Source organism: Sinocyclocheilus grahami, unplaced genomic scaffold, assembly GCF_001515645.1.
Source record: "Sinocyclocheilus grahami isolate Dianchi unplaced genomic scaffold, SAMN03320097.WGS_v1.1 scaffold927.1, whole genome shotgun sequence".
Taxonomy (NCBI): domain Eukaryota; kingdom Metazoa; phylum Chordata; class Actinopteri; order Cypriniformes; family Cyprinidae; genus Sinocyclocheilus; species Sinocyclocheilus grahami.
Window position 1 is genome coordinate 470,390 of NW_015506106.1, and position 15,324 is coordinate 485,713.

General features: G+C 36.6%; 1 protein-coding gene across 2 annotated transcripts in view; it reads left to right on the forward strand.

The window, feature by feature from the left end:
* Nucleotides 1–15,324, forward strand: part of LOC107564369 (protocadherin Fat 3-like) — a 101,702-nt gene that overhangs the window by 75,763 nt on the left and 10,615 nt on the right. For both annotated transcript variants that reach the window (XM_016249430.1, XM_016249431.1), the window contains exons 18-26: nt 1,137–1,280; nt 1,363–1,560; nt 1,670–1,894; nt 2,834–3,410; nt 5,270–5,404; nt 5,520–5,677; nt 8,443–8,911; nt 9,847–10,000; nt 13,894–14,567. In XM_016249430.1, coding sequence (XP_016104916.1) covers nt 1,137–1,280; nt 1,363–1,560; nt 1,670–1,894; nt 2,834–3,410; nt 5,270–5,404; nt 5,520–5,677; nt 8,443–8,911; nt 9,847–10,000; nt 13,894–14,567 — 2,734 coding nt within the window. The remainder of the gene's footprint in view (nt 1–1,136; nt 1,281–1,362; nt 1,561–1,669; nt 1,895–2,833; nt 3,411–5,269; nt 5,405–5,519; nt 5,678–8,442; nt 8,912–9,846; nt 10,001–13,893; nt 14,568–15,324) is intronic.

The following is a 15,324-nucleotide window of genomic DNA, read 5'->3' on the forward strand; positions in this document are numbered from 1 at the left end:
TTCAGTGCATGGGACGGACATTAGCCGAGCCGAGCGACAGAAAGATAGAGATGGCAGATTAAAAAAAACTAAAGAGGAAAACGTCTGCGGACCGATAAGGCAAGAAGTAGGACCCGTGTAAATATCGGATCAGCTTTCCAGCGCTGGAGAGAACTCAAGGATCGGAGGCCTGCGATCGGACGCCGAGGTTGCTTTGTTTCTTCTTGATAGGTGAGTAACACCGTGTCTACAACCGCTAAAGTCTGCCTACACTGGACGCGATCAAACGACCGTTGAAAACCATTTGAAATGTGTGTCAGCACGTCATAAATAGAACCCGGCAGCAGTTTTCTGTCTGGGATTTGTTGTGCCGCACCGCTCACGTCCGTAGACACAGTGTAACATTAGTTTCACAGAACTAATCGTTGCCTGGGTTGCGTACGTATATGTGGGGCGGAGCTATCAAAATAGGGGCAAGACCCTTTTGGGGTAGGGGCGTGTTTGTTTTGGTGATTTCAAATATCAACATTGGCTACCAGAAATCGCTTACCCTGCCTTTAATGCTATAGAACTACAACCACTAGATGGCGCCAAAGCATTTTTAGATTACATGCAGACTCTCCTTTGTACTCAAGTCAATTAGCTTAATGAAGTCATTGTTGTCTTCAGCTTCCTGAGTGTGTTCAATTATAGATGGTTAAAAGGGGTCAGATCATTTCCAGGCTCTTTTGAAATAAAACTTTCAGTGTAAATCCTCTATAAAGTCCATTAATTGTAACTAAGCTGCAAAAAGAGAAAGAGAGAGAAAAATGATTCATTTAGAAAGCGAATCCCTTCTGAATAGTGCTTAACATTATAAGTGGAGTTTAACATTTAAATAAAATGCCACAAATGTCTAAAATACAGTGCCTTCAGTGAAGAGAGAAGAAAAGCAGATGAGAAATAGCAAAAAGAAGAGAAACTGACAGCAAGTTACAAAACTAGATTGTGTGCCTGTATGTATGGAGCTTCAGATCATCTGTCAGCCTGTCGTGAACTATTTATGACACAGTCAGAGTGAAAGAGAATATATAGATGTGTGTTCATCTCTCTTTACTTTGTACTTTCTTTTCATCTCTTATTCTGTACGTTTTAAACCTCTCTCTCTGTATCTGTAGATGGCTGGTTACTCGTTGTCCGTCAGAGCTCTTGACAGCGGGACGCCTGCGATGTCCTCAACCGTTCAGGTCAACATCGACATCTCTGACGTCAACGACAACCCGCCCACCTTCACTCCAGCCAATCACACTGCAGTTATACAGGTGAGATTAAGAGTGGCAGGTAAATCAGCCAATCACGTCCAAGTCATTTCGGCAGTTTAATGTGAGCTTTACTCATCAACAGGAGAACAAGCCTTTGGGAACAAGTGTCCTACAGCTGTCCGTCATCGATAAGGACGCCAGTCACAACGGCCTGCCTTTTCATTTCCGAATTCTATCAGGAAATGAGGGGGCGTGGTTTAAACTGGATAGAGAGGGGCTGTTGACATCCAATCAGGTGTTTCGTAGGTCAGAAGGCACAGAGTATGTCATTCATGTACAGGTAAAGAGAAATTCTTGGCAAAAATTAGTAAAAAGTATGTTTGAAAGTCTCTTATGCTCATCAAGGCTGCTTGATTCAGCCAATCACTGTCCACTGTTTCACCCCATAGGCCAGTGATTCAGGCAGGCCGCCCCTGTCGTCGATGGCAACCGTGTTGGTGCGTGTGATAGAGGAGAGCATGCACAAGCCAGTGGCGTCACCTTTACACGTGCACATCGTAACCATGGAGGACGAGTTTCCAGGAGGTGTGATCGGTCAGATCCACGCCACAGACCAGGATGCTTTTGATATTCTCACCTACGGACACACACACCAGCAGAGCAGCCTATTCAAGGTATATGAGTGTGTGATCCAATGCTTTCCATTTCCTTTGTGCACGCATCGCATTCATATTTTGACAGTTTTTTCTTCAGTCATTCTCATGTTTTAGATTGAGTCCATTTGTTAGTCCACTAAGTCATTTTATCATTCAGTTATTATTATCATTCAGTTAATATAGTTATTATTTAAGTAATAACACAATTATTTACTTTGAGACAGTTTGAAATTCAAATAAATTATTAATTAAAAATTAATAAATAATAAAAAAAAATGTTTTGTCTAAAATAGAATTACGTTTTCAATCAAGTTCTGAGCATGACTACTCATTCTTTATTTTTAAGCATTTTTGAATGATAGTACAGTAATTAAAACAATGAAAATGGGTATTATGCAAAACCAAAAAATGTTTTCAAATCAAAACTGTCATAAGCTCCTTTGAAGTTCACGCATTTTTAAATCATAGTTTTAATCGTAATTCATTCCATTTTTATTTCTCTAATTTCAACCTTTTCAACATAAACTTTTAGATGTTTATACAATGAGAACTATTAATTCATTTGCATACATCCAAAGTTCAGACTTATAGTGTAATTAATTTTACTTAAATTTTAAATTAATTTACATTTTTAGAAGGTTAATTTTACAATTAATATTAATTACAAATTTGCAGATATGTATATTTACAAATTATAATTTATAAATTAGATGTTTATTATAAATTTATACTAATTTACAAATATTAAATAAAATAAATTATATATAATATATCAAATATAGTTTTGGTGAATTGTTACTAAAAAATATATTGTTTTATTATTTACTTTACTCCATCAGACATGGTCAAAAACAACAAAACTCTCATTTTGATTTCATAGGCTGAATCTAAATTTTGTGAATCTTATTAGATGTCTTATTGTGTGTTTTTTGACGTGTCCATCTTTTTGTCTCGCAGGTGAGTCCTCGAGACGGTCGAATCATCGCTCTGAGCGGGTTGGACGCGGGCCGCTACAGCCTCAACGCTACAGTAACAGACGGCCGCTTCACTGTGAGTGTGCCCGTGAGCGTGCATGTGGAGCAGGCCTCGGCCGAGATGCTCCACGATGCCGTGACGATCCGTTTCGACCACGTCTCCCCTCACGACTTCGTATCCCGTCACCTCCCCTCGGTCACACGCGTCCTGTCCAGCGTCATGGCGACGCCCTGGCCCGACGCTCTGCATGTGCTCAGTGTGCAGCCGGTGGAATCCACAGGGCAGCTGGACCTGCTGGTTGCCGTGGAGACGGAGGAAGGAGGCGGGTTCTACAAGGCGGCGTTGGTGACGCAGAAGCTGAGCTCTGCGCGCCGCCAGCTGGACCAGGTTCTGAGAGTCTCAGCGGTGCTGGATAAGAACTGCTCGGGTCTGGACTGCAGGGAGGCCCAGTGTGAACAAACCATCACGCTGGACTCGCACAGTCTGCTCACGTACAGCTCCACCAAAACCAGCTTTGTGTCACCCAAGTTCCACAGGAACACCCGATGCGTGTGCAGCGGTGAGTGTGTCTGTGTCTGAATTTTATTTGACTATGGTTGATTTTAAACCAGTGGTTCTCAACATTTTTGATTAAAAAGCCACCGTTTTCCAACACAGTTTAGCAGATGCTTTTATTCAAAATGACAAAAGAGGAACACAATATCCATGCATATAGGCTATTCATGGTATTTGTGCTGTAAATATGACCAAACATTTTTTAATAGAATTTATTTATAGATTTAATTAATAGAATTTTAGTAATAGAATTTGTTTATTTTAATATAATTGTTTATAGAAACTGTAAGTATTGATATTTAATTAACCACAATTCAATTTGTAATTCTTGAAGTTTCAACAAGTATGTTATGAAGGGGGGGGAAACAGAATATTTCAGTCTTGATTGTACTTTTAATTTATATTGAAGTTAGATTATTTTAATTTATTAATAGTTATTTATTAATTTAAGTAATTTTAAGTCATCCTGTGGCATTCTTGGAATTTTTCTTTTCGTGTTTACATATTTATTAGGGTTATAATATTGAGTCTCATTCAATGATAATTGTGCTGCAGTTGTGACTAAATACACAAATAAAATTAACATAAATGTATGTGTTTAGAAAAAGTTCCTGCACAAAATATTCAAGGTGCAAATGCATAAATTTGTTCTTACCTTTGTTATACTGTTGATACATGTACATTTTGTTTGCATTGATATGCATAACCTAGCCATGTAACCGATCAAGCTTGTTCATAATTGATCATCCTTTTGTCATTGTGTTTTTAGCAATAACTTATGTAAATTCATATAAATAGACATTTTGGCATAATTTATGATTCTAAGGCCATTTTTTAAAGGTCCTACATTTAGTATAATTTTGTAAATGTAAATGTGCAAACACATTGTTTCGACAAAAAAATAGTGATTGTGGCCTGTTGGTTGGACAAATACTATTAATCTGTAGCAATGTTGCCATGTACACTCTGGTACAAGTGTTACTTTATCAATTACATGGTGCTGTTAGACTGTTTGAACCATTAAACCGTTTCCATTACAAAAAAATAAATACAATTTGAATCAATATTTAATGAGGGTGTCACAAGGTTTCTAAATAACTCACCATATCATTGTAGCACGGTGTTGATTCTCACTGTATACAAAAGCAGTTTTGACCTCTATCAAAATTACTACATTCTATCAAATGTTCCTTAACACAAGGTTAAAAGTGGTCTTAACTCTATCTTTAAAAGATGTTAACCCAGGGTGAAGCGCAATGTGAAAAGCCCTTAATATTAAACATGCAATTACAAAATGACTCTCTTGAACACGGGCCACATCCTTGGGCTCAAAAACAGCAGGAATAGAAAGTTGTCATTTAAATTAGGAAAAGTGTCTGTGGTCCATGTTATCGCATATGTGGGACCATTTTTCAAAATTGAGATTTATACATCATCTGAAAGCTGAATAAATAATCTTTCCATTGATGTATAGTCGAGATGCAACTATTTGAAAATCTGGAATCTGAGGGTGCAAAAAAAACTAAATATTGAGAAAATCGCCTTTAAAGTTGTCCACATGAAGTTCTTAGCAATGCATATTACTAATCAAAAATTAAGTTTTAATATATTTACAGTAGAACATTGACAAAATATCTTCATGGAACATGATCTTTACTTAATATCCTAATGATTTTTGGCATAAAAGAAAAATTCGATCATTTTGACCCATACAATGTATTTTTGGCTATTGCTACAAATATACCCAGTGACTTAAGACTGGTTTTGTGCTCCAGGGTCACATATAATTCAAGGAAACTGTACACCACTATAAAAAGAGCCTGTTTGTGTTGCAATAGTAATTTGTCCCTCTCTTTCGCTCAGACGGGAGTTGTTCTGCTGCGTCGGAGGTGTGTGTGGACATGAGATGTCCCGGTGACATGCAGTGTGTGGGAACGGACATCAGCAGGGGGCCGTACGTGTGCCAGTGTCCGCCGGGCAAACTGGGAGAGTGTGCAGGTATCTTATAAGCCCTGTGTGAAAGCTCTTTAAGAGTGATATTTAATGTGGCACCTTCTTACAATAAGAGCCGTTTCCTTTTCAGTGACTGATGTTTTGTGTGTATGTTGTTCAGGACACACCTCTCTGAGCTTCTCTGGTAACAGTTATATCAAGTACAGAGTGACGGATGGAGAGAGAAGCGGAGAGATGAAGTTAGCACTCCGCATCAGAACGCTGCAGAGCACAGGAATCATTATGTACACGCGTGCAGATCCGTGTAGTGTGCTGAAGGTACACACAAACACACATTTATAAAGCAAGTGAAAAGAGTTATGAGATCTTAAAAAAAAACTTTTTGAGGGGTTAACAGGTATGAACACTACCAATCAAAAGTTTCAAGATTTAAAAAAAAATGTTTTTAAAAGAAGTATTTTCAGCTCACCAAGGCTGCATATACTTGATATAATATACAGTAAAAAACTGAAATAATATGAAACATTATTATCATTTATAATAACTGTTTTCTGTTTGAACATTCTAAAATGTAATTTATTTCTTGTGATCAAAGTTGTATTTTCAGCATCATTACTCCAGTCTTCAGTGTTACATGATCCTTCAGAAATCATTCTAATATGTAAAAAAAATGTTTTTAAAAGGAAGTATTTTCAGCTCACCAAGGCTGCATATACTTGATATAATATACAGTAAAAAACTGAAATAATATGAAACTGTTTTCTGTTTGAACATTCTAAAATGTAATTTATTTCTTGTGATCAAAGTTGTATTTTCAGCATCATTACTCCAGTCTTCAGTGTTACATGATCCTTCAGAAATCATTCTAATATGCTGATTTGCTGCTCAAGAGACATTTATTATTATTAATATCAATGTTGAAAACAAGATAGATTTTTTCAGTGTTCTTTGATGAATAGAAAGTTCAAAAGAACAGCATATATTTGAAATAAACATCTTTTTTACTGTCTTTACTGTCACTTTTTGATCAAAGTAATGCATCCTTACTGAATAAAAGTAATAATTTCTTAAAAAAAAATAATAATTACCACAAACTTTGAAAACAATAATATTAATAAATATTTTGATTGTTGGTGTCAAATATTTTGAGTGTTGGATCTTTCGATTGTTTTTGGAGCCTTTTTGTTAAAAAAACAAAAAAAACAAAGTTGAAGATAAGTTATTGATGCACTTTTCCTGATTTGATTCACTTCCTATTCACAACTGTCTTTACTGTCACTTTTTGATCAAAGTAATGCATCCTTACTGAATAAAAGTAATAATTTCTTTAAAAAAAATAATAATTACCACAAACTTTGAAAACAATAATATTAATAAATATTTTGATTGTTGGTGTCAAATATTTTGAGTGTTGGATCTTTCGATTGTTTTTGGAGCCTTTTTGTTAAAAAAAACAAAAAAAACAAAGTTGAAGATAAGTTATTGATGCACTTTTCCTGATTTGATTCACTTCCTATTCACAAACTCGATTTGATTTGATTCAATTCTGATTCGTTTTGGTGTAGTTATAGTGGTTGTTTTGCTTACATGTTCTTACATTTAAATTTGCTTACATATTTTTACATTTAAACTCTCAGCTAATGCTTTAAATTATACAGAATCATTTTTTTAGACTGATTCAAAGCAAGTCTTTTGGAACTTAGACAGGGCTCCAGACTGCGCCTAAAAATAATAAAAAATATTAATTTGCGAGTGATATTTCTGCTGAGATCGCCACTGGCGACTATATAAATGTACATGTTATGACTTAAAAATTAGCATGTAATGCCTTTTTTCCTGCTTGTTTTGCGATCACATCTTTTGTTATGTTGACGTGATAAACTGAGACAATGCGCTGACGGCACACCTGCTGAAATCAGCTCCAGTTGAGAGAGAAAGAGATCGAAAATGACGGAGGCGTGTATGATATATAACTTGAGCAAACTGCAACAGGTAAAGCTGTCAGCTGTGTGGACATTAACAATATCGTTAACAATTCTCATTTATAATAATTCTCGATACTGATATGGCTTCTTGTTATCAAGATCTTTAGTCTATATGCTGTGTTCTGTTAATGTGTGAACTTCATATTATTTGTAGCGCACTTGCCGTCCAATAATCGCAATAAGCTTTGTGCTCTGTTACCTTTTAATAAACAAAGTATCAGCTTTAAAATTCTGCCAGATTCATAACGAAATTCAAACAATTAATACCGTTTTGACGCTCTTTAATGTAGCACGAGTGATCGCTGTGACACATGACAACATTTATAGGATGCTTTGAGGAGGAGCCCAAACTACACTCAATGACCAAGTGATGCTGATAGAATTATGGTCAGTGATATTGGCACAGATTCTGTGTAATAAACAGTTCTTTGTGACTGTATATAGTTCTGAAGTTGGAAAAGACATTTAGTTCCCAGGACATCTACAAGATGGATTCAAATGCTGATGCTGTAAAAGGAGGGGAGACATAAATACATAACAGTATGAAATGTTAAGGTGTTGAAAAAAAAGAAATGAAACACGTTTATTCTGTTGCACTTAAAAAAATAATTTGGTGCCTAATTTTGTTTCTTATAGGAGCCAATGGCTCCCTAAGTGTTTTTTTTTTTTTTTTTTGTCTGGAGCCCTGAACTAATCATTAAAAGAAATGTCTCATAAGAGTAATTCATTTAGGGCAGAGTTTCCCAAACTGGAGTATGCGAAGGAAATGCAGGGGATTGTGTGTTATTATATCATAAAAATGAAAAATTTTCATATATAACTTATATACAGTAAATACAATCAATGTACCATGAACATGCAAATCTGTTGTTAAATTATAGAAATATTAGCTTAAAATCTCAGGGGGAGACCAAAAGTTGTACCTTAATATTTTAGGCAAAAAGGAGTTTGAATGACACAAAAGGAGAGAATCTCAGGTTTAGGGAATCGCGCTACACTGGTCACGTTATATGTTTGTTTTTGCATGCCATTCTTTCACAGTGTGATCTTTTTAATGCATCACATTTAACATAGACCGCGTCTGCATTTGACTGATAGATCGAAGAGGGAAAGCTGTGGTTCCAGTTGGATTGCGGCAACAGTCCCAGGAGCATCGGGATCTCCGGCCGTCCGGTCAACGACGGGAACTGGCATCACGTGGTCCTGGAGCTGCGAGGAAACTACAGCAGCCTTTCGCTAGATGACATGTACGTGGAACGGCGACTGGCCACGACTAAATACCGACCTCTGGGAGCAGATTTGTCCATTTATTTCGGAGCGCAGGTGTCGCCCCCGGATGCCCGTAGCTTGACGGAAAGGAAGGGTCCGTGGGTCACCAACGGCTTTCAGGGCTGTTTGGACTCTGTGGTTCTGAACGACAATGAACTCCCGCTGCAGAACAAGCGCAGCCCGTATGCAGAGGTGGTGGGACTGACGGATCTCAAGTTGGGATGCGTTCTCTATCCGGATGCGTGTGCCGCTCAGCCCTGTGTAAACGGTGCCACCTGCGTTAGCCTGCCATCTGGAGGTGAGAGAGTGTGTGTGTGTGTGTGTGTGTGTGTGTGTCCAAACCCTGCTTAACTCTCCAGAAATGTCTGTTTTTAGGATTGTGCCATGATTCATCTTAATGTTATAATTAATCCTCCTGGTCGCTTCAGTTACTCTCCAGTTAATCTGCTTCTGTGATGTAATTACTCTGGTTAATAAGCTTTGCTCAGTTTTGGCTCGCTTCTGTCTGCCGAGTGAAGCTCTAATTCACATCTACTGCGTCTGATGGAGACCAAATGACCAATTATGATGATTAAATCCACATGCTTTCCACATGCTCTCCAGTACATCTCATCTCATCTTCTGTTCGGTCCTTGTGTTTTCTCTCGCATTTCTTCTCATCTTGTGTCATCTCTTTTCTTCACATCATACTGTCTCTTCTCACGTCATGTTTTCATCTATTCTCTTCTCTGTCTCTTCATGTCAACTTTCTACTCTTCTCATCTCATGTCCTTTCTAGTCTCTTCTTGTCTCGTCTATTCGAAATCTCATCTTGTTTTCCTTGTCTCATCTTCTCTCCTTGTCTCTTCTTGTTTTTTTTTTCTCTTGTCATCTCATTATCATCTCTTTACTTCTTGTCTCGTCTATTCTCTAATTTCACACCGTCCTGTCTCTTCTCTCCTCGTCTCTTCTGTCTGACTTTCACTCGTTCACTGGCTCTGATGAATGGAGCAGTGTGTTGTGGGAGTTGTGGTGTTGTGCCGTACACATCCTCTCTGTAAAGGTCGATTGTGCAGGAGTGTCTGGCAGACGTATCTGTTTGTTTGTTTTTGTGGGGAGACCTGATAAAGCCAGCGCACTGTTTACTCACTGACATTTTCCACGCGATTTCCCACCGGCGTGTGAGCGAGCGTGTGTCTGCACGATTGTTTTGCAATTCATGAACAAGCCCCATCTCTCTTGTGTGTCTCTCAGGTTATTTGTGCATTTGCAGCGCTCTGTACACCGGAGGGCACTGTGAGACGGAGATCAGCGTCTGCATGCCAAACCCGTGTCAGAACGGCGGCGTGTGTAAACCCATCGGAAACGCCTTCATCTGCAGCTGCAAGAGAGGATACACCGGCGCAACGTCAGTTTACCAGCATTTCAGCTACTTTGGTCTTAGCTGTTCAGTTTTTGATCCCAAAACATCCCACATGATGTTTTAAAGAATTTATATATTTCTATACTTAAATATGAAAAAAAATATTAATAGTATTACTTATAAATTACAAAATATATTTATGACCAATAAATATAAATATATATTTGTTATATTCATCTAAAAAATTTATATATAGAGGGAATATGCACTTATATTTATAAATGTATTTTTATTTTTAATAAATGTAATATTTAATATTTTTTAAATATAAATTATTTGTAAAAAATGTCATATTTTTAGCAAGATAATGATAGCAGAGGGTTATGTATATTCAGATGTAATTAATTGTAATAATTGTAGCATAGATAAATTAAAAATTATTCAATTTGGGCTTCTTGTTAATAATAATTATTATTATATTTTATGTTTCATATATTACCAAGTCTATATTCTATCTCTCTCACTCTCATAGACATGTCTCATAGACATTTTTAAATATAATTTATTGTAAATTGTAAAGTTATTAGCAAAATAATGATACCGGAGGTATTATTTAAATGTATAATAATGTTCATAATTTTAACATATATTAATATAGAATTATTCAATTTAACCTTAATAACTATAACAAATAATAAGAATATTTATTATTATATGTTATATCTTATTATATAATAATAATATATTATTATATATTATTGTATTATTTTAATATTTAATATATTAACAGGTCAATATTCTCTCTCTTTCTCTCTCTCTCTCTACACACACACAAATATATATATATATAGGTTAGTAAACAAGCATCCAAATATTGTGTGATTTTCTTTTTTGTGTAGCTGTACACAATGACGCTGTGTGTGTTTTGGATGTAGGTGTAGTCAATTAGATAGATGAAATTAAAGGGATAGTTCACCCAAAAATTAAAATTCTGTCATTAATTACTCACCCTTGTGTTGTTCCAAACCCGTAAGACCTTCGTTCATCTTCGGAACACAATTTAAGATATTTTTGATGAAATCTGAGGGCTCTCTGACCCTCTCATAGACAGCAAGGTAACTACCACGTTCAAGGTCCAGAAAAGTACCAAGATGATCGACAAAGTAGTCCGTGTGACATCAGTGGTTCAACTGTAAAGTTACGAAGCTACGAGAATACTTTTTTTGCACAAAGAAAAGTCAGCGGCGCCACACGCTCGCATCATGATGCTGTCGTGAACGCGTATCCACAAGTGATGCAGTAGAGACGAAAATGTGAAATAAAGTCGTTATTTTTGTTTTCTATGCGCAAAAAAGTATTCTCGTAGCTTTGTAACTTTACAGTTGAACCACTGATGTCACATGGACTACTCTGTCGATCCACTTGGTACTTCTCTGGACCTTGAACGTGGTAGTTACCTTGCCGTCTATGGGAGGGTCAGAGAGCCCTCAGAGTTCATCAAAAATATCTTAAATTGTGTTCCGAAGATGAGCAAAGGTTTTACGGGTTTCGAACAACATGAGGGTGAGTAATTAATGACAGAATTTTCATTTTTGGGTGAACTAACCCTTTAAACTTTCCAAAGTCAAGAGCTGCAAACATAATTTAATAACCAGCATCTGTTCCATTCTAAAACATGTACACAAGTCTGTTTGTGTTGGCAGCACACCATGAAAAACTGGCACAGGCTTAGCACTGACTTGTTTGCCATGTTTGCATACATATTCATACTTACTTGTTCTCCTTGTACATTTTTATGCAGTCGGTGTAATGTATTTCTCAGTTGTCCTCGCTGAAGGGAACTGTAGCGCTATTTGTGGCCACAAGATGGTGGCATCAATCTATCTGCATGTGAGCAGCGTTAGTCTTTTTTAAAGATAGTTTCAAGCCTCTCTGTGCATGGAGGAGATTATACTGCTGCAGTCTCTCTTGGCTTATGCTAATGTAGTTACAGACCACAGACACTTTTATTTGGTCTTTTAGCACTGCTGAGGCAAATACACACAGACATCAGAACACTTTAAAGGGGTCATATGATGTTGCTAAAAAAGAACATTTGTGTATTTGGTGTAATGAAATGTGTTTATGCGGTTTAAGGTTAAAAGGTATTTTCCACATACCGTACATTATTGTTTCTCCTCTAATGCCCCGCCTTTCTGAAACGCGTCGATTTTTACAAAGCTCATCGGTCTGAAAAGCGTGGAACACCGGCATTGTAGTCTACTCTCCCAGGAAACAGTCCTCGGCCTCCATAAAATGCGCTGCACACATCTGAATATTTGTGTTGAAGTGTTCTGGAACAGTGTTGTAAACACAACTTAACCACTGGTTTCTAGTCGTGTCCTCTTTTGGAAGACCAAACAAAGTAGTTTCGCTTTCACAACGAAGCACACAGCATCTCTAGAACATGGCGGCGGTGTCAACAATACTACAGTGAGAATCAAAGTTATACCTTCTTTCTTCACGTGAACATTTGGGCGGTGTTATGCAAATCTTCCCACATCGTGACGTAGACATGTGGGGGCGTGTTTAAACGAGCCGTTTTAGGAGGGAGTGGACGAGTCTTTTATAAAGTTACTTTTATAAAGAATATCTCTTTGGGTTTGAGACTTTAGTCTTTGCAACTTATCTATGCACAATCAGCTTGTAACACTCCAAAGAGAAAGGAAAACTTGAATATGAATTGAATATGACCCCTTTAAACACGGCCTTTCATGCACCTGCAGTGTGTCTTTAGTCACACTTCGAACACACACACACTTGCTTCACAGGACGTATATGGGCACATTGAAGACAACATGAAATAAACATTTTATCATCCATTATGTGGTATATTATATTATATTATATTATATTGTGTTATTTAATTTTATATATATATATATTAGAAAAGTAAATATTACGTAAAATGTTAAATTAAAGTTAAATTAAACCATTTATTATTTTATTTCAGTTATTTTAGCTTATTTACTAAAATAACTACAACTAAATAAACAAAAACTAATAATAAATAAACAAATTAAATAATAAATAAATAGCCAAATAAATAAATAAAAACAAAAACTATAAATAAAAAAAATTAATAAAAACTATATAGACCTATAAAAAAATAATAAAAATGACGAACAAAAACATTAAAGTAAAAACAGAAAATATAAAAATAAAATGCTAAAAACTATTGTAGTATATCAATGATACTAAAATATCTATCTATATATATATATATATATATATATATATACATTTTTATTAAAAAAATTTTTTTTAATAATAATTATATATCATTTATATCATATATTAAATATAAAAAATATACACAGTTATTTTAATTTTGTTGTATTAATATATTTTTTCTCATCTGTGTAGCCTTGGTTGCCTCTAAACTTGTTTATAAAGCAGTGAAAGTTGCATTTTGATTAAAGTTTTATGAAAAAGCCCAGCAATATTTGTTATGAGAGTAAAAAAGTCGCATTTGATTTCACATTGTTTTTAATGACTCTTTGAAACATGGTGAGTAGCTCCCAAAAATGGCTGAAAACAAAAGTCGATTTTTTTATTTATTTATTTTTGTCCTCCTAACCAGCTGTGACAGTTTGCTTGGTTTCCATGAAATCTCACAGCTCCAAAATCCTTCTCCAAATGTCTAATAAAAATCTATTCTGATAGGCTGTTATTGTGTGGTGTCGCCCAGCATTTTCACTTTCACTGTAGACAGACGGATTACTTTAGGCTGTAAACGTATCCCATCATGCCTGCTTTCAGACACAATGTCAGTTTTTTTATAGACTGATGCATTTCTGCGTCAAAATAAATTTTACAGCGGGCCAAGGACACTAAACTGATGCAGTAAAAACCCAGTGGGCCACAGTAACCAGCGAGTGTTTATTTCTCCTCTGCAGTTGTGAAGAGGACGTGAACGAGTGTGAACGTGAGCTGTGCGAGAACGGCGGCGTGTGCGTCAACACTTTCGGCTCGTTCTACTGTAACTGCACACCGGGTTTCGTGGGCAGCGCTTGCTCCATTCGTCCCGTGCTTGTTCCGGATATGCAGGCTGGCCACGCCTACGTTGGGAAGGAGGAGCTTATCGGCATCGCCGTCGTGCTCTTCCTCATCCTCACCCTCATCCTCCTATTCATCGCCTTCCGGAAGAAGGTATTCCAGAAGAGCTATTCGCGGAATAACCTTTCCATGATTCAGGATCCGGCTACGGCTGCCCTGCTGCACAAAGCCAACGGTGGGCACTATCCACCGCTACGCTGCGCCATTGGAGAGCCAATCAGCTTGTACATGGAAGGAAGTCTTTCGTGTCCTCCTCAGGTCCCCGTTAGGCCGATGGCATACACGCCGTGTTTTCCCGGAGACACTCGGGGAACCCTGGAAAAGCGGCCAGGTGACGGCCGAGGCATGGAGCTGACGGAAATGAGCACTTTCCATCCATCTGAGTCGCCGCGGATACTGGGCGGGACCAACCGGAGGGGCGTGGTCGTGTGCAGCGTGGCACCAAATCTGCCGCCCGTTTCGCCGTGCCTGTCTGACTGTGATTCCCTACGGAAGAGTCCCTGGGAAGAGGAGGGTGAGACATATATCTGTAATATCTTTGTTGTGTTTGTGTGCGTTTTAGAATATGAGAACGGATTGCAGTGACAATGATTAGTCAGCGTTCTTTAATCGCTCCGATCCGAATCCACTCCAGGTTTTCCATTTGCAGCTAGAGCACAGCTTAAAGAAATCTCACTCCGATTTCGCTCCATAGCAGATTTTCCACCCAGTTACTGCTCCACACATTTATTATAAATATAAATTTGAATATATTATGTGAATGTAATATTAATAGTAGACGAACAATAGTAACTGTGCATGTATATTCCAACTTTTACTTTGAAAAAAATAATAATGTCAACATCATTCACATCAAATAATCAACATCAAATCATTAATTAATTTTATTTGGTATATTTGATCGTTTTCTCTGTAGTACTATTTCACAAATTCTATTGTTATGTTATAAAAAATAAAACATATTTACCAATATAATATTAATGCCATATATGATTGTAATATAAATAGCAGAAATGATAAATACAATAGTAATATTGCATGTATAAACAAACTCTTAATTTTGCAGGGGTTTTTTTATCCGTTTAAAAAAAGAACCCCAAATGAAGAAAAAATCTATTTATTATTGTTGTTGTTTTCATTTTAAATTGCTCATTTGTTTATTATTAATATTTACTAAACATTTTGCATATTTAATAAATTTTTCCAGTAATATATTTCCCAAACTTTTTTCCATTAAAAAATATTTAGAAATATAATTGTATTTTCATATA